The sequence below is a fragment of the Hemicordylus capensis genome, chromosome 6 (genome assembly GCF_027244095.1).
Source record: "Hemicordylus capensis ecotype Gifberg chromosome 6, rHemCap1.1.pri, whole genome shotgun sequence".
NCBI classification, from domain to species: Eukaryota; Metazoa; Chordata; class Lepidosauria; order Squamata; family Cordylidae; genus Hemicordylus; species Hemicordylus capensis.
In genome coordinates this window covers 124,439,644-124,458,204 of record NC_069662.1, presented here as the reverse complement: position 1 = coordinate 124,458,204, position 18,561 = coordinate 124,439,644, and the positions used below count along the sequence as shown (strand labels likewise).

At 41.2% G+C, this 18,561-nt stretch overlaps 1 protein-coding gene across 5 annotated transcripts in view; it reads right to left on the bottom strand.

Annotated features, from left to right (window-relative positions):
- DGKB (diacylglycerol kinase beta) overlaps nt 1-18,561 on the bottom strand; it is a 418,263-nt gene that overhangs the window by 269,230 nt on the left and 130,472 nt on the right. For 4 of the 5 annotated variants that reach the window (XM_053261933.1, XM_053261932.1, XM_053261934.1 and 1 more), the window contains one exon: nt 9,818-9,850. The exons of the other annotated variant lie outside the window; for it this stretch is intronic. In XM_053261933.1, the coding sequence (XP_053117908.1) occupies nt 9,818-9,850 (33 nt within the window). The remainder of the gene's footprint in view (nt 1-9,817; nt 9,851-18,561) is intronic. 5 annotated transcript variants of the gene reach the window in all.

Sequence of the window (18,561 nt, the reverse complement as noted above, 5' to 3'; positions counted from 1 at the left end):
TAATAAACCTGGCTTTCAGCCGAGGTTAAGGGTAGTCTTGTACCCTTAACCCAGCTACCTGGAATCACAGAGACAGGCACATAGAGAGCCCATCTGAGGGGGAAATCCCCAATGCAATGTATGTGCCACACGTTGCACTGAGGGAATTCCTGGTGGTCAGAACAACATGTTCCGGTCCCAGATCCCTCCGTGCTTCACGGAGCTGCATGGAGCAGGGCTGTCCCTGTGGGAGCATGGGAAGTGTGCCAAAGCCGACCTGCTTGGTCATCGAGGGGGAAGGTAAGTGGAAAGCAGCCTTACCCCCACACTTTCCCCACCTGCCCAGGGTGATCGTGAGAATCGCCCCATAGTTAATTAGGAAGCAAATAACTAGATTTTATTTCCTCCCAGCTTTTGAATACTTGTTTTTGAAGCTTGGATCCAATTCCCACAAAGGGTAAGGAACATTTTCAGACAGAACTAGGAAATAAAGAATCTTTGCATCAACTCTGACAAGACAGCTCAGCTAAACCACAATCCTGTAATCCAGGGATTCTCAATGCTGGGTTCCCCGATGTTAATGGACTTCAACTCCCATAATCCCCAGCCCCAATGGCCTTTGTTGGGGATTATGGGAGTTGAAGTCCAATAACATCTGGGGACCCAACATTGAGAATCCCTGCTGTAAACCATAGTTTACTGTAATCAGAATACAGCTACCAGAATTTCTAAGCCCATGTTCTCCCTCTTCCACTTTGGCACATAGCTGTGGCACAATAATTCTGCTTGCTAAACCGAGGTTTTGTGTGTCACCTAGATCTGGGAGGTGTTGTCTAACTACAAATTACAAACCAGGATGATGTTATTGGATACAGTACAAGTTCCATATCTTGGTATGCAAACATAGTTAAACTACAGCTCCCAGCTTCACATTATTACATGTCTGAAACTGTGATTTTATGAATAAGGATTCCCAGGTGCACAGTGAAGGAGAGGAAAGGTGGAAGAGAGTGGAGGCTCACAGCTCATGATTCAGATCATGTTCACAACTCAAACCAACCATGATTTGTTGAGCTGTCTAGAACATCCCCATCCGTCTTTTCTGTCAATCCTAAAACAACTTTAGAGAAATAAGTCAACAAATAGGAAATAACCTACATTTGATAACTAATTAATCATCTCTACATTCAACCTAGGTTTGAAAGATTCTTGTCTATTAAATACTGTAAGGAAGGAAGTGACCAGACAGGTTGCTATCTAACTCGATTGTATTAAACAAATGGTTCCCCCTGCCCCACATAGTTTCTCTTCAACACTAATTTGTACAAGTTGCTATTAAAAGCAATCCTACAGCCACAATTTCAAGGTAAGGCTGCCTATGCTCTGAACTATTTACTAAGTTGTAGGTATTACTTTCTTTTTCAAAGTAAAAACAAAATTAATTAAGCAGAAGTTGAGATTACAGAAAAACAACACATATGAGGTAGGAACTCCTTTCCCTGAATTAGTAGGCAGCTAGAAATGGTTGTGACCATTTGCAACTTTTGAACGGGACTTTTAGAAAGAGAAAGAGGCAGAGAAAAAGAATTTAATTCTGCTGCTGTCAAGTAAGGAAAGGGGACAGACTTTCTGCTACTATGAAATGCAACAATTGAACCAAGAAAGGCTTCAGAGCAAAGTTGTATGAAGACAAACGCCATCAAATTCAGACATAGGACATGAAAGGACTTAAAGTTACCCTTTGCCTGAATATACTCGGAATCTGATTACTGTAATGTACAAATTGGCCTATCTTGAAGTTGTTGGAGGCTGCAAATGGTATGAACCACCTGAAGAACATTACATTAATGCTCTAGAACAGGGGTTCTCAACCTTGGGTCCCCAGATGTTATTGGACTTCAACTCCCATAATCCCCAGCCCCAATGGCCTTTGGTTGGGGATTATGGGAGTTGAAGTCCAACAACATCTGGGGGCCCAAGGTTGAGAACCCCTGCTCTAGAATTTGTATCAGCTCAAAATTGCTTTCTATGCACAGCTCCAAGGTGCTGGTTTTGCCTTATAAAGTCCTAACCAAGCTTAATCTAACTATATGATTAGGAGCCTGTCTGTATATTGCATTTACCGTGAGGACTTTCCCACCAAGAAAGAGCTCTGAATAGTGAGAATTCAGAAAGCTTCCCCACTCCACTTTAACAGGTAGAGAAACCTGGAGAAGATAGAAATTGTATGCCCCAGTGAAGGATAAGATACTGGGCGCCTTTCTCCATTTTTGCCTAGTTCCCCACATAATCTAGTTCCTCTGCTTCTCACCTCTCAAGTTCTAGGGAAAACTAGCAGCAAAGCGAACTAAGGGGAGCTAGACAATGAATGGGGAAAGTCAGCTAGTGGCTTCTCCTTTAGTGGGGTATGTGATTTCTATTCCCTGCAGTTTTATCTATCGGTTTATGAGGAGCTTTTTTCTAGTTCTCAACGGCCAGAAGACTTGTACCCAAGTACTTTGTACCCATCCTGGACTTGTACCCATCCTGAAGACTTGTACCCAAGTACTTTCACATTGACTTTGGACTGTGTGGTCCTCTGGCCATTTATCACATAACTGCATATTGAAAAGGGTAATTTAGGTTATTCAGGGGGGGAAATCCTATTGGAACTGAACAGCACCTAGCGGCCCATTTATTGTGCCACAAGTTTTCCTGAGCTAGAGCCCACTTCACAAAAATAAGTGTTACTCTAAAGCAGGGCTGCTCAACTTTGGCCCTTCTGCAGATGTTGGCCTACAACTCCCATAATCCTTGGCAATTGGCCACTGTGGCTGAGGATTATGGGAGTTGTAGTTCAAAAACAGCTGGAGGACCAAAGTTGAGCAGGCCTGATCTAAAGTGTTATGCTCCAATGGTTGTTATGTATATACCTATACAGAAGCCTCTTCTTTTGTTTGTGTCTGCCTGCTAGCTAACACTTTGTGTATCTAGCAAAATTGGCTGATCATTCACAACATGGGTGACTAGCAAGCTCACCAAGAAGGTGGAGAGCTACAAGGAAGCCACTAAATAGACTTTTAAAAAACAACCCACCCAAAGCTGGCCTCAGGGGCTGTTCGGATATCTGTAGCATAATGCTTGATGAAAGGTAAGTTGGAGGACCAAGTAGCCGCTTTACAAATGTCTATAAAAATAATTCCAGACATTTGAGCTGCAGAAGTAACCATTGCCCTGGTGGAATAAGCTATAATCATAGTAGGAAGCTTAACCCCTTGTTGTTTGTAGCAGAGGAATATTCGTTCCACTAGCCAATGAGACAGTTGTTGTCTAAAGACAGAATGTCCTTTGTTTTGACCCGAGGAATGAAAAGTATATGACACTTCCGACAGGACTTAGTCCTGTCCATATAGAATAAAAGTGACCTTCTAACATCTAGAGAGTGACGAGACTGTTCAAGAAGTGTGTGAGGGTTCATAAAGAAAATGGGAAGCACAATGTCCTGGTTGATGTGAAAACTGGAAACTATCTTGGGAGTAAAAGAAGGATCAGTCCTCATTACGACTATCTGCGAAGAATCTGGAAAATGGAGTCAGTTATTAAGGCACTGAGCTAAGTCAATGGACCTGTCTTGCAGAGGTGATAGCTACTAAGAAGGCTGTTTTGAGAGTAAGGAACTTAAGCAACGCTGATGCCAACAGAGCTTCTGTCAGAGTGGAGTGAATCAAAAAGTGAGGCTCCAAGGATCAACAGGCTTCCATATTGGGGAAAACGAATTAGTAATTCCCTTAATAAATCTTTTGGCGTTTGGGTGAGGGGAAAAAAGTCTTCGCTTTCCAGCCTGGGTCTACCGCTGAGAAAGTAGCCACATGAGCTTTAATAGATTAAAATTAAAAAGGCCCGATTGCTTTAGATGGGTGAGATAAAGCAGAACCTGCCTTATGGAGGCCTGTGAGGGATTAAAGCCTTTGTTCTTGGTGTAATTACAAACCATTGGCATTTGCAACTATAATTATATCTTGTGGAGGCACTCATGCAACAAGATGTTGTCTAAAGGTTCAGCCTCCACATGGTCAAGTTCAGGGTCCATAAACTGTGGTAGAAGACTTGATTGCCTGCCTGAAAGAGTAAGTCTTGATGGTGGGGGACGCAATCATGACTTCCCATAGTAAGTGAGAGGAAACCATGGTTGCCTGGGCCACTAAGAGGTATGATGCACCTTGACTTGTACGGTCCTGCTGAGTATTCTGGACAGTAGAGGGAAGGGAGGAACACATAGAACATGTGACCCTTCCATGGTATTTAGAAAGCATTGCCAGTGATCTTTTCTCCAGACCTCCCCTGAAGCAGTAAAGTTCGCACTTCTTGTTGGCAGTGGTTGCAAAGAGGTCCACTTAGGGTGTACTCAATTGAAGAAACATATAACAGAGAATTGTCCCATTCATTTTCCACTCGTGTTGTTGAAGAACTCCTGTCTGCCTGCTGAGATTGTCTGCATGGATGTTATCCAAGCCTCTTATGTAGAGTGCTAAGTTGCACAGGGATCTGAAGACTGTCCCTCCTAGGCAAATGATATAAGTAATTGTCGTTGTATTGTCTACGGGGACTTAAGAACATAAGAACAGCCCTGCTAGATCAAGCCTAAGGCCTACCAGTCCTGCACCTTGTTTCACACAGTGGCCCACCAGTTGCCTCTGAGAAGCCATAGACATGAGGTGAGGGCATGCCCTCTCTCTCAATGTTGGTGCTATTTAGAGACATCTTGCCTCTGAGGCTGAAGGTTGCCTATAGCCCTCATACTAGTAGCCATTGATAGACCGGTTCTCCATGAATTTATCTAAGCCCGTTTTAAAGCCATCACCACATTCTGTGGCAGCGAATTCCATAGATTAATTATGCACTGTGTGAAAAAGTACTTCCTTTTGTTGGTCCTGAATCTCCCAGTGTTCATTTTCTTGGGATGATCCCTGGTTCTAGTATTATGAAAGAGATAAATTTAACTCTGTCCATTTTCTCTAGTCCATGCATAATTTTATACACCTCTATCATGTCTCCTGGTAGTCACCTCTTTTCCAGACTAAAACAACCCAGATGCTGTAGCCTTGCCTCACAAGGAAGGTGCCCCAGGCCACTGATCATCTCTGCTGCGCTTTTCTGCACCTTTTCTAGTCCTACAATGTCCTTCTTAAGATATGGTGACCAGAACAATTAGTATGCCGTACTCCAAATGTGGCCACTCCATAGATTTGTATAAGGGCATTATAATATTAGTATTTTTATTTTCAGTCCCCTTTCTAATGATCCCTAGCATGGAGTTGGCCCTTTTCACAGCTGCCATGCACTGAGTCAACACTTTCAACAAGCTGTCTACCTTGACCCCAAGTTCTCCTGGTCAGTCACCGACCGCTCAGTGTATATGTGAAGCTGGGGTTTTTTGTCCCAATATGCATCACTTTACACTTGCTTACACTGAACCACTTTGCCATTTTGTCACCCACTCCCCCAGTTTAGAGAGATTCTTTTGGAGCTCTTCACAGTCTGTTGTGGATTTCACTACCCTAAATAGTTTCAAGTCATCTGCACATTTGGCCACTTCACCTCGTACCCCAACTTCTAGATCATTTATGAACAAGTTAAAAAGCACTGGTCCCAGTACAGATCTCTGGGGGATCCCACCTCTTACTTTCCTCCATTGTGAAAACTATCCATTTATTCCTTCTCTGTTTCCTGTCCTATAACTAGTTACCAATCCACACATGAACCTGTCCGCTGATCCATGACTGCTAAGTTTACTCAAGAGCCTTTAGTGGGAAATGTTATCAGAAGCCCAAGTATACTATGTCAACTGGATCAACTTTGTTCACATGAAGGTTAGTAAGGCAATACATGCCCTTGCAGAAGCCATGCTGGTTCTCACTCAGCTAGGCCTGTTCTATGCTTTTAACAATTTTGTCCTTAAGTATGCTTTCCATCAACATACCCACCACAGAAGTTAAGCTAACTGGCCTGTAGTTTCCCATAACCCTTTTTGCAAATCGCAGTTACATTAACTACTTTCCAGTCCTCTGGTACAGAGCCTGATTGTAGGGCCATTTACGTATTTTTGCTAGGAGATCATTAATTTCCCATTTGAATTCCTTCAGAACTCTTGGGTGGATGTCATCTGGCTCTGGAGATTTGTTAATTTTTAGTTTTTCAAGACAGTTTAGAACATCCTCTCTCGTCACCTCAAATTGGCTCAGTTCTTCAGCCTCCAAGACTGAGAAGTTCAGTTCCAGAGCAAGTATATGGTCAGTATCATCCGCCGAGAAGACAGACGCAAAAAGCTCATTCAGCTTCTCTGCAATCTCCTTATCCTCCTTAATAATCTCTTTCACACCCTCATCATCTAAGGTTTCAACCGCTTCCCTGGCAGGCTTACTGTTTCTGATATATTTATAGATTTTCTTTTTGTTATCTCCTTGACACGTCTAGCTATATGCTCCTCTTGCCACAACCTGGGTATGCTTTTGAAGCATTTTCATGTCAGGATTACCCTTGGCTTGTAAATGGAAATCCTCACCAGATTCCCATCTACAAGCATAGCCCCTTGAATCGTGGCAAACCACTCCATCATGGACCAGGCTTGGTTTGGTTCGATTGCGGTGGAGACGTAAAGATATAGCACCTACAAGTGTGCAGGACTCAGCTTCTTCAAGATTTTTGGCCATACTCAAATGTAGCATCTGCAGATAGTTGCACTCAAGGTTGATGGTATTTATAATAGGGGCTGCTGAAGAAATTGAAGTCTTTCAATCATTGGATGCCAAATGGGATGGAGAGTTTGCTTCCTGATGCTTCATATAGTGCTTGTGGTGGTCCTCTCTCGATACATCACAGGGTTTCTTGAAAACATCTTCGGAGCACTCCAGTTTAGTGGATACTGTATGGGAGGTTCTATCTGGAGAATGCCTTGATCCCGACATTGATTTCATGTGCAGATGGTCAGGCGAAATTGATGTAGATGGTAATGAGGACTGTGGCATTAGAGCTGGAGGGCACAAACCCTTTTCATACAACGCAGCACTCAAATGCAATTCTCTACTCTTTCTGGTTTGTCTAGAGAAAGACAGGTACATTTTTCAAGAACAGACAATGCGGTCTTCCCCTAAGCTGAGGAAAAGCCTATCATATCTATCTGAAGACAGTAGCATCCTGGCACAGGAAGAACACTTTTAAAAGGGTCCATCAGTCCAAAATTAGAAATATAGTCCAAAATGTTAAGCAAAGATTAAAGTTTAGCAAACCATGGTCGAAGTCCATGAAATCCAGCCAAAACAACTTTCTATTTCTTTTCAGGAACCAAGCACAACCAGGGAGCAAGTCCTAAGCAAGGCACATGCAATGCCGGTCAAGAAGGAACTAAGCCAAAGGGCGCTCAGCCAAAGATAGTGTGTTGTATGGGAAGCATGGAGCTAGAGAGTGCTCTGAGGAGTTATCAAATCCTTCTGCAGGGACTACTGTGCGAACACAGAACTCATGTTGTGAAGGATCCTGCATCACCTCAAAGATCTATTTGTTTTTAAGGTGAAACAGAAGACTGGGTTGATTTTGCCACAATTGACAAACAGAGCTTCCTCTCTGGATATAATATAATATAATATAATATAATATAATATAATATAATATAATATAATATAATATAATAATTTTAACTATAGCTCCCAAACTGTAGAAAATCATATATAGTCTGAAGCCAACTTCAGAATTTTCCAAGAACCCATAAATTCCTCCAAGCAGCCACCCTAACTCACTGTCCCAATTTTTCACATAATTCCTATTGCTTGTTAAGTCCTGTAGTAGTTTATATATTTTAAATAGTAGGCCCAATTTATTTCCACCTGATCTTTTTCCAGTTGTATGAGATTTTATTTCAGGGTTGTTTATTTTTCATTTCTCTCCCCACCACATATCTTTCATTTATTTCATATTTTATTTCCATTTCCCAGTTATTTTATTTCAATTCTATTTTCAAGTTATTTTTACTTGTTCTTTTCCATATTACTTGCCATTTCAACTTACATATAATCCCTGTTGTGTCTTTAGATTTGTGATTTACAAAAGTACAAAAAGGAACAGAAGGAACCTACCAGAACAGAAATGAACAAAAATAATTAAGAAGGGGTGATATGAACACAGAAATTATTCTGAGTTATTTTGTAATTAAAGTAATCATTTAGCAGTATTACAAACTAAAGCAATGTAACAAAATCAGAACATCAGAACATATTTGGCACTTTCTCAAAAGCAAGTGAGTAAAATCTCAAGGTGATTGTGTGATATTCTTATATCAAAATGGAGATAAAGCTGACACTTATTGAAAATAAATGACACGCAAAATGCAGGTATTTATTTTCCAGGTGGCATATATGTTCTATTTTATGACTATTTTATTAGGACATACAAAATGATTGATGTAACTGTAATCATTTTGTCTCATGTACACAGGCAATGCTGAGTGAGAGTTATTCAATAAGGCATTATTGAAAGCTAATGTACATTTTGATGGCTGGCAGCATTAGTTGCTCTGTTTTTTCATCAACTTTTAGACTTTTTAAAAAAATTAAAAGTATTATTTCCCCCCACAACAGAGTCTTGGATTTTTTCTCTTACAAGCAGATTTTGCACGCACTAAACATTTCTGGCTAGCTCAGATATTGTCACACATTTTATAAGAGAATGCACCAGTGACATTTTCTGTTTGCTCCACATTTACCTATTATTTTCATTTTGAGCCCCAAACTTCAGCTTCATTTTATCCATGATGCACTGAGTCATTTTTGCACATTGCATCACAAAGCACTATTCTCTTAGATCTCAGTAGAAGGAACCGAGGTTGTTCAGCCCTCCTACTATTAATGCTGGCTTTGTTCAGGAAGAAGAATCAAGAAGAAGAATCAGGGGATACTTAGCCCCCCCCCAATACACCTAAGGGTCTATGCATACAGTGAATTTTGTACCAAGTGCCTGAGACTGCAGAACTCCTTTGCTGCCTTGGAAACCCTGGCACAGGCATACTACAAAATATCAACCCAGCTAACAGCTCAAGAAGTCATCTCAACCTTTCTGCCTTTCTTGGCTCCTATATATTATCTAAATCATTCTTGCAAAAAGGGTTTTAGCCCTCTAAGAGTCCCAGAAAGATCTGTGACACAGCTCAAAATGTCCCAGAAACTAGAGCACAGGCTTTTGAGCCAGAGCACATTTTGGCTGAAGCCCTAAAGTGCAGGATTAAAACAACACTGATTGCTTAGGGTCGGGGTAGAATTCCATTCCAATTAGAACCCAAGTTGGAACCATCATTTGCCTTTCATTGGGCTCAAGGTCTATTTTAGAAATACTTGGGAGATACACACAGCACAGTGTAGGATATTCCAGTGCCATACTTACCTTCCATGCCCAGAGGAGTCCAAGCCTTTTAGAATCCTCAGAGCTGATAAGGTAAGGCCTAGCATCACTAGGAGACACCCTTTCTGCTGCTCTAGTTTAAAAGCCTCATGAAGTACCCAAGAGTGAAGGCTACTTCTTCTGTGCATACCTACCAATCTTCCTGAAAGGCTTGTTAATTTTTTACAGTTCCAGACTAATCTTGATTGTTAGCTATTTAGGATCACTGCAGGGAATTAATCCTTAAAAAAATCATAATGAGAAATGTGTTCCTCCACTACTTTTCCAAGTGTATAACTGAGTACAGATGGTCACCACTAAAAATATTGCATCAGCCCCAAAATGCACCTTATTGCAAACAGAAAGCCACAATACCAAAACAATTTTTATTTTATTTTTAGTTACAATCCGTGAACATTTTTACATTACGCACCTCAGGAAGCGAGACTCCTAAAGGGGGTAGAGTCTGTTGGAGAAAAACAGTTTCAGCTACAATATTAAAACTATTTTAAAGAAACACTAATTAATAAGACAATTTCTGCAAAGGAACTTGAATGTGCAATACTCAACAAGTAAGAGGTTTTAATCCTGCTTTCTCATTACAAGTCAAACCATTATGGAAAAGTAATCAATGTTTCTTATTATTTGTTGAGTAGCCCTTTAACTTGCCCATTTTTCCATTCCCTTCACCCAGTCCGTAATCACTTCTCTTTGTTTCCTTGTAATTTCAAATATTGTTGCACAGAATTATTTGAGAATTTACTGATCATTGTGTTATTCTAATATTAGAATGTTTGTATGAATAATTTTATTCTAACATTAGAGCTTGGTTGGCAAACATCATTCCATATACTTCCACATTCGCATGAATCAGTCATGACAATGTAAATGCCCATCTTCTAACAGCAGCCCTTACGAGAATTAGTTGCAAGATACTTCAATGTTTGCTTAAGTGGGGTATAAACTGCTGGGAGAGTCAACTGTGGACAGGAACAAAGCCATTTACCAACATACATTATTCCATTTTACAAATGTTATCAGAGCTGTGTGGGACTAGGCCACAGGGAAAGAGCTGCCCCACCACTTCAATATATTATTTGGGTCTACTTTAATGTCTCCCAGAAATTTACTAGTCCTCCACTAGAAACTACCTAATGGCACAGTGGGAAATGACTTGACTAGCAAGCCAGAAGTTGCGGGTTCGAATCCCCTCTTGTAAGTTTCCCAGACTATGGGAAGCACCTATATCGGGCAGCAGCAATATAGGGAGATGTTGAAAGGCATCATCTCATACTGTACAGGAGATGGCAATGGTAAACCCCTCCTGTCTTCTACCAAAAGAAAGCCACAGGAGTGGTTCCCCGGAGTCGACACCGACTCAACGGCAGACTTTACCTTTACCACTAGATAAGAACTCAAATGTCACATCAGCTGCATGTACACTGACGGCCATTCTGTCACAACCCCTATTAAATGTTTGGTTGATTTCTACTCAGGATCTGTTGCAAAGCTGAAATCCAAAGATTCGGGATGACTGAGCAGTGCAGACCATAAGTTATCCTCCTATTCATTCTAACACTGAACTGAATTTGAAACAATGATAGTTAATTGAACAATGCAACTTTCTGGGCGGCGGGGGGGGGGCAGTTATTAATTTCAATTTGACATGAAAAGCAACAAAAATAAGTCTTGCTGAAGATACTATTATGCTAGTTCAGTTGCCAGTTGAAAAGAGATGGTCTCTGAAGTGAATGTCTGGGGATCAAGAGGAAGAATATTTTATTTCTGCTTTTTCAGTCTTGCTTTCATTGTATTTTATGCAATATGAGAACATACATACTCTGTTTAGTATAAATAGAAGAAGTTTAGCCCATATGGTAAAACTCCATTCAGTGCAGAGGCCCCCAGCTTCCTAGAGTTAGGAATTCTATTTCTAGGGCACTTATTATCACAGGCTCCCATCCAAAGTAACACTGCTAGCACCATGGACAAAGTTGCTCACTTGCAAGAAGGTAACGAAGAGCAGTTGTTCATAGCTGCACAATTTCCTGCACTCTTGCTCCACTTGCACAAGCACTGTGTTTGTACAACAAGGATAGCAGGACAGAATGTGGGCATCTAGTTCTGTGCAACCTTAACTCCAGGCTAGCATGCAGGGGCTTTAATGTCTTTGTATAATTCCCTGCAACGTATATGAGGAAGAGGCTTCACAGCAGGAGATGCCAATCTATTGTGCCAATGCAACACTAGTCTGGAACACAAGCTTCCAATTTAGCACAGCTAGCATAAAATCATTATGCTACTGCAACATATTTCCACAAGTACAACATTAGTCTGGAAATTAGCCACACAGTCTCACATCTCTGTTTAGACTTTTGGTGTGTGTTTTTTAATTAAGAACTGGTATACACATTACAGCCAGCATATGATGGACACTAGAAACTCCAGGCAGTAGTCCTAACATGCAGAACAGCTTGCCATGTGGATCATTCCCATTGCCACCTTCCATTCCACCTTCAGAAGTCACTAGGAATGCTGGGGGGAGAGGGGGACTTGAGCTGTCCACACAATCCACTCAGCATATTTTAATGAGATTTTATTATTGTTTTAGCTGCTGGGTTTTTGTTTGTTTGTTTGTTTTGTTTTTTAAAATTATCCAGACAGGGTGAATCTATAATTGGGTGGACAGGTTTGAAGTAGGGATGTGCACAAATTGTTTGGTTTCTAATGTATTTTTTAAGTTCTTACTGGTTTTGTATATTTCGACCATAGGAAATAATGGTGATTTGAAGTTGCCCTATCCTAACCCCCAGCTCTCATTAAAAAAAAAAAGCTAACCTTGTAGAAGTGGAGTTATGGAGCAAAATGTTCGGTCATTATTTTTCAAGTGTTTGGATTCTTTGGTGTCTAATAACTTTTCCTCATAATGAATCCCTATAAGGATTCATTATACACCTTTGTTTCTTCTTTTCATTTTGACTGTCATTGGACAGTGCCAACTATCAACTGCCATGTGTCAACTACACCCCCCCCCACACACACACACACATTGGGGTACTCAGTTTATTTTTTAGGAATTTTTGAAGTGTTTAGATTCTTTGTTATCTTCATTATACACCTTCATTTCTTCTGTTCATTTTGACCCGACTGCTTTGCGGGTGGGGGGATTAGTGGCATCCCATGTTCCAACTACGCCCCAACCCACAAGCCACTGGATACTCAGTTTATATTTTAGGATTTTTTGAGGTGTTTAGACTCTCTGGTGTGTAATGAATCCTCAGAGGGATTCATTGAAGAAAAGTTATTATACACCCCAAAAATCCAAACACTTGGAAAATAGCTCCATAACTCCACTTCTACAAGGGCTAGAGCTTAGCCTCCCCCCCGTCAAATGAAAGCGGGGGATCTTGTGGAATTAACAGGATGAATCCAAATCTCAAATCAATTCTAATCGAATCAGGTGCAATTCAATTTGGACCCGAATCTAGCCAATGGACCACAGGGGTGATTTGTTCTGTCTCCAAATCACCCAAATCAGCTAGATTTGTGTACAAATCAATTTGTACCCAAATCGATCCACACATCCCTAGTTCAAAGAACCCAGCCACCCAGCTCCTGGGATTCGCCTGGCTTGCCCCTCCCCCGGGGCTCCAGTGGCATAATTTCCCAGCCGGATTCACTGCTGGCAGGGTATTTTCAAAGCCAGCTGGGAAATAAGCTGCAGAGGGCCGTGTGAGGGTGCATCCAGATGCTGACCTCTCCCCCTGCATTTGACATCACATGCAGAGGGTGTGGCTGATATGCATGAGGAGCCGCCAAGGAGAGGGGCAAACACTATCCCCTAGCTATGCGCCTGCATCCAGACCAATTTGCATATGCTGGATGAAATTTTGCACATACAACAGAGAAGGGATGATTTTTGCCGATCCTCCCGTCCTTCTTCAGCACTATGTTCCCATTGCATGCATGAAACATTATTTCGAGAGCAATGTTACTCTGGAGGTCAGCCATTGCAATGTTGTTCTTTTGGTATGGCTTTTTAGTTCCAGATGTCATTTCCAAAGACAGGGAGGCAGAACTCTGTGCATATATGTGTGGTCCCTAATAGCTGTCCCCTTATATTATATTAATATTTGAGGAGTAGGGAAGGTTCATTTATTTGCTATTCACTAAACTCACATTTTCAATTTAAGATACAGAGCAGAATAAGGTTATTTTGTTAATTATAATTAACAGGACAATGGTGTTATATGCTGGTTAAATGTTGAGAGAGGGGATTTACCGCAGTACTTCAGCAGTGTTCATTCCTTTTGCATATCCTTCACTATACAATAATTAAAAATAAGCCATGTAGGAGGGGGGAAGGGTCAGCTTTTTTCTTGAATACTCATTCACCTGAACATGACCATACTCAGCTTCTACCCTTGTTATAATCTAATTCTATTGTCAACAGAAGACTAGGATTAAATTCAGTTAAAGCTTTTCGTAAACTCGCTGCCAGTCAACCTCATCATGAACTTTCATTATGTGCATGCAATTAATTGGATCCAATGAACAATTTCAGAACTGAGTTATAGCCTACCCCTTACCATATAATTAGAATATAATTACCCACAGGATATCAGAAGGATGCAAAAAGCTTTCTTCTAAATGCACCCTCATTAGGAAACAAGTCTCAATGTACATTTATTTGATCAGTGTGAATTAATTAAAATGTTACTGGAATAAAAGAAGATAGTATCAAAGTGTGATGACATCTATTAAAAGACTATCACTTCAGATCTGCATGCAGAGTTTATAACTAAAATAATTTCATTTCAGTCACAAGCTTCACCATAAAACACATCACTGCACATATGTACAGAGTACTCTCTTGAATAAATTTTGTAACTGGTAAAACCTTGAGTGGCCTTTATATAGTCTTTATGGAAAACTGAAAAATATAATTTTGCTCCGGATAGTTGAAGTGAAAAGGGCAAGGATGAACAAGGATGAAGTAGCCTTCCTGTGAAAAGTGCCTGAGCTTGTTTTAAATTTCATTTAGTATGAAAAACCAACACCACTCTGGACAAGACAGGACAGAAAAGTCACAAAAAGGAAAGGACCAAACTTCCAAGAAGCAACACTTCTGGACTGTATCCCTTCCCAAGTTGATAGCTGAGCATTTTTAAAAAGCAACAGACAATACAGGATGGAGACTGAGAACACTACACACACAAGAGTAGACTGATAATAAAATTAAATGCTGCAATAATAAACTGAGCCTTTAATCCTGTGCACATTTACACATAATGACCATAGGACAACTTGCAATTCAGTGACCATAGAAGGACTTCTGATTGAACAGGCATAAAACTAGGCTGTTTAAGTGTTAGAAGTAAAAGAAAATCCAGATGCTCAAGCATAAGATGCGGTAATAACTAAGTATACAATATCATTGTCAAGAAGCATTTTGATAGATAGATAGATAAGCATTTTGAATTATAATGAATTCTTCCCAGGGCTCCTTTGGACACTGCTATTGCAGCATTCTAGGCAGGTGTGCAGCTAGGTAACTTTGGAGCCTGGACATAATGGGCTAACAATCTCCCCCTCCGCTTTACAAGATAAGCATCACCTACATATACATCCCTACATATACTCCAAAGACATTCCTTGCCTTAAATTGGCTGAATGCACTTTTTTTTTTTTTTACACAAGAACATGTTCAGGGAAAGCTGGAAACTTTATTTTATTTTTTGAAGAAATTATGTATAAGATTCTTCCACAGACCTACACATACCACATTTTGAATGGACAGTCCTGCCACACTCCCCTCTTCCTCCCTCACCATCACTCACTCTGTCTGGAGTGTGCCAGCTCCAGAAAAGGCAGAGGGTGAGGGAGAAACACAGAGAAGAAACTCTTCTTTTGCACTTGGCAGGGGTTGGGGGGAGAAACACACTAGCAATGTTAGCAGGAAGCAGCGGATCTTCTCCCATCCCTGTCCCCAGCCACAGCAATGAAAAAACCCTCAAAGGGGGTGGGATAGGAAGGGGGGGTTGGGATGGGGACATGCTCTGTGCAGCCAGAAAGGTAAGGAGATGGGAGGGGGCTGCCGTGTCAACAACTCAATCCCTCCGACTCCCCCTTGCTTGCTTGAGGTTTTGGCAAAGGAGCTGAATGCTGGTTTCCCTGCTCACTTGGCAAGAAGGAAGCTCTGTTGTTCCAGCTCATGCATGTTTGTTGAGTGTGAGTGAGTGAGTGAGTGAGTGAGTGTGTGTGTGTGTGTGTGTGTGTGTGTGTGTGTGTGTGGACATTGCACAGTCTTCCTGCTGTGGCTGCTACTGCTTCTGCAGCCACCGCATTTCTTCTCATCTCCTCCCCGGTTCGTCCCATGAGACTGGGGATGGTTCCTGCTTTCTGCACTGTTGCTGCATTTCTTTCCAACCCACACCTCAGCGCCCATGCCTGCTCAAGCCGTGCAAAGGCATTTGCTCAGTGTAGCAGGCCGTGCGATGCTCATCCCATCACCTGGCCTGGCCCTACCCCCAACGATTGGAGGAGATCATGCAGGCTGGCTGCAATGCACTCACTCACTGCCCAGCACTCAACAGTTGTACTCGACTGCCCAACACAGCCATGACAGTGTGGGCCATTGGAGGTGGGGGACATGATTTGGGACAACATGATTTGGGGCTGTGAGGAACTGTACTTCTGCCCCAAAGTCCGGGGGAATGGCGCTCCTGTTTCTAGGTACCAGAAAGAGGGATGGAAAGAGGCTTTCAGGTAGATGGAGCAAAGGAAAGAGAAAGACCTTACTTTTACATATAATTAAACGAAGACGGTGCCTATTAAGAAGGATGAAAGTGTACCTATGAGGAAGAATGGAAGGCTGCTGGCAGTGGCGGAGATGATTGCCAAACTCCAATGTAATCAGCCAGCTTCAACTCTGGAAGCATTTGGGCTCACCTCATATTGAGGTGAGGCTTTTTGAACTTTGTTTCCAAAACTAAATATGAGACAATAAAGTAGTGATGTGCTAAAGGAGGCAAAAGCTTTTGGAGGCTGTATTAATACCTCAGAAAAATGACAGTAGCCCTCTAGTGAATGCATCATTTGAGATGCAAACATTTGTTTGCACCACAAGTCAAGGAATTCCTCCAGTTCCTCGATTAAGGAAATCTGAAAAGAGAACTTCAAAAAAAGCATAGAAGATATACAGCATAAGGAAAGGCTGAAAAAGCATTTCACAGACTGGAAGATTTCATAGGTGTTGAGAACAAAGCCATTTTTAGATTGAGTAGGAATGCGGAGAACCAATTCAATAGTGAACCAGACCACCGTGAACCGGCAGTTCAATCGCAAACTGCTTCAAACCAGTTCAAGCTGGTTTGTTAAACCAATCGGCCCTGCTGATCAGTTTGACTGAACCAGTTTGCATACCCAAGGATTGGTCCGAATTTGGACTGAAACACGCCAGACAGTCTGTGCACACTCCTGATTGCGAGCCCATTTGGGACAGGGGAACATCTTTTCATTTCTTTTGCTACATAAGCCACTTTTTGAACTTTTTCTCATTGATAGCAAGATTCTAAATTATAAAAAGTTGTGCATCAACCTGAAGCAGGTTTTTACTGCCCAGTGTATTAAAAGTTTGCGCTATTTCAAGTTCATTGGGACACAACTTTCATAAATCAGGGATGGCTACACCAAGAAGAGAAAATGGAAAATGGCCAGTAAAAAACTGTCATTGCAAAAATGCATCTATTAGACAGTCAAGTTAGTCATCCAGAAGAAAAGCCTATCATATGTCAAAGATGTACTTTGCATAATGAGTATACATACTGTTGTGTTATCACAATTTTTCGTGAAGTGCTGGTTCTGCCACTCAACATATTGTACAGTAAAAAAAGAACAGTACTGATTATATTTGTGCACATATACATGTATGGTACATTCACTGTACAAGTTACAAAATGGGGTTTATCTTATATAGCAAAATGTAAAGCTGTATTGAGAAAAAGCTGCTGAACCTTTAAAGCATGTTTTAGTCTACAGAAAACGATCTCGTTATTTTATCTACAGACACACATGCAACTACATTCTGAATGTGAGGGTCCCAGATCACATACAGTGCTTATTTAGAAAAAGTACTCCCTCATGCAACATTAAATACATATGTTGATCGTTCAATAAATTGCACAGGAGAGCTAACTAAAAAGGCAGTCCTGTTTGGTATTCTGCAATGAACTGAAAGTTGAGAAAGCCTATGAAGCTTTGCCTATGAAGATTTGTTTAAGCTCATTGATACTGTTCAAATGCAAGACCAAATTTAAACATGTATTCAGGGGTGATATCTCCAGAAATTTGGGGTCCATCATGTCTCACCTAACACATCAAGCCAATCCCACCACTCCTTCCATCTGCTCACCCAACTATAGGTCTTGCACTTCCGGCAGAAGTCCCGCCAATAAGCCTAAATAGAAACTCCATGTTCAGGGTCAGAATAACTCTAAATATCAAGTGCTGGAGAGAAATCATGGACTGGCTCAGATATCATGTGGAACTACAGTTCAATCTTGCTTCTGTCTGACATCCCCAAGCCTGTGCACCCCACTTCCCTGCCTGCTCACAATCAATTTCTACTTCTGATAGTAATTAGAAATAAATCACAACTGGCAGCAATTATCTTGGTTTATTCCAACCAAATTGTTGTGAAATACACTGAGATGTAAAACCCACTGAGTTCAGTTCTAGGTTGATTTCAAGGAATCTGGTTAATCAAACCAAGATAAGTGAGTCAGGACATCGTGACTGATCTTGGTTTGTTTCTAGAGGCAAATGGAGGTAAAATTCTTCCAACTCTAGTGCGGATGGGTGAGTGGGGACCCTGCGTTCCTGAGGCTAGGAGACAACATGGAGGCAAGATTCAGTTGTAGTTCCATGTCTGATCAAGCCCACCAGTAGAATGCTGTTGCCCTCATGCCCTGCTTTGTTGCTGTTGGAAACAGAACATTATACTAGATGAATGCAAGTGACTTATCCAAATTCACAAACTAAAAAATAACGCAGAAGTGACATTTGAGCCCCAAATGCCAGACCCACAAATCATTTCCCTTTCCAAAGATTAACAATCCTTACGCTGTATTCCTTGTTACGCAATAGTATACCATGTTCTGAATTACTGCTAGGAAT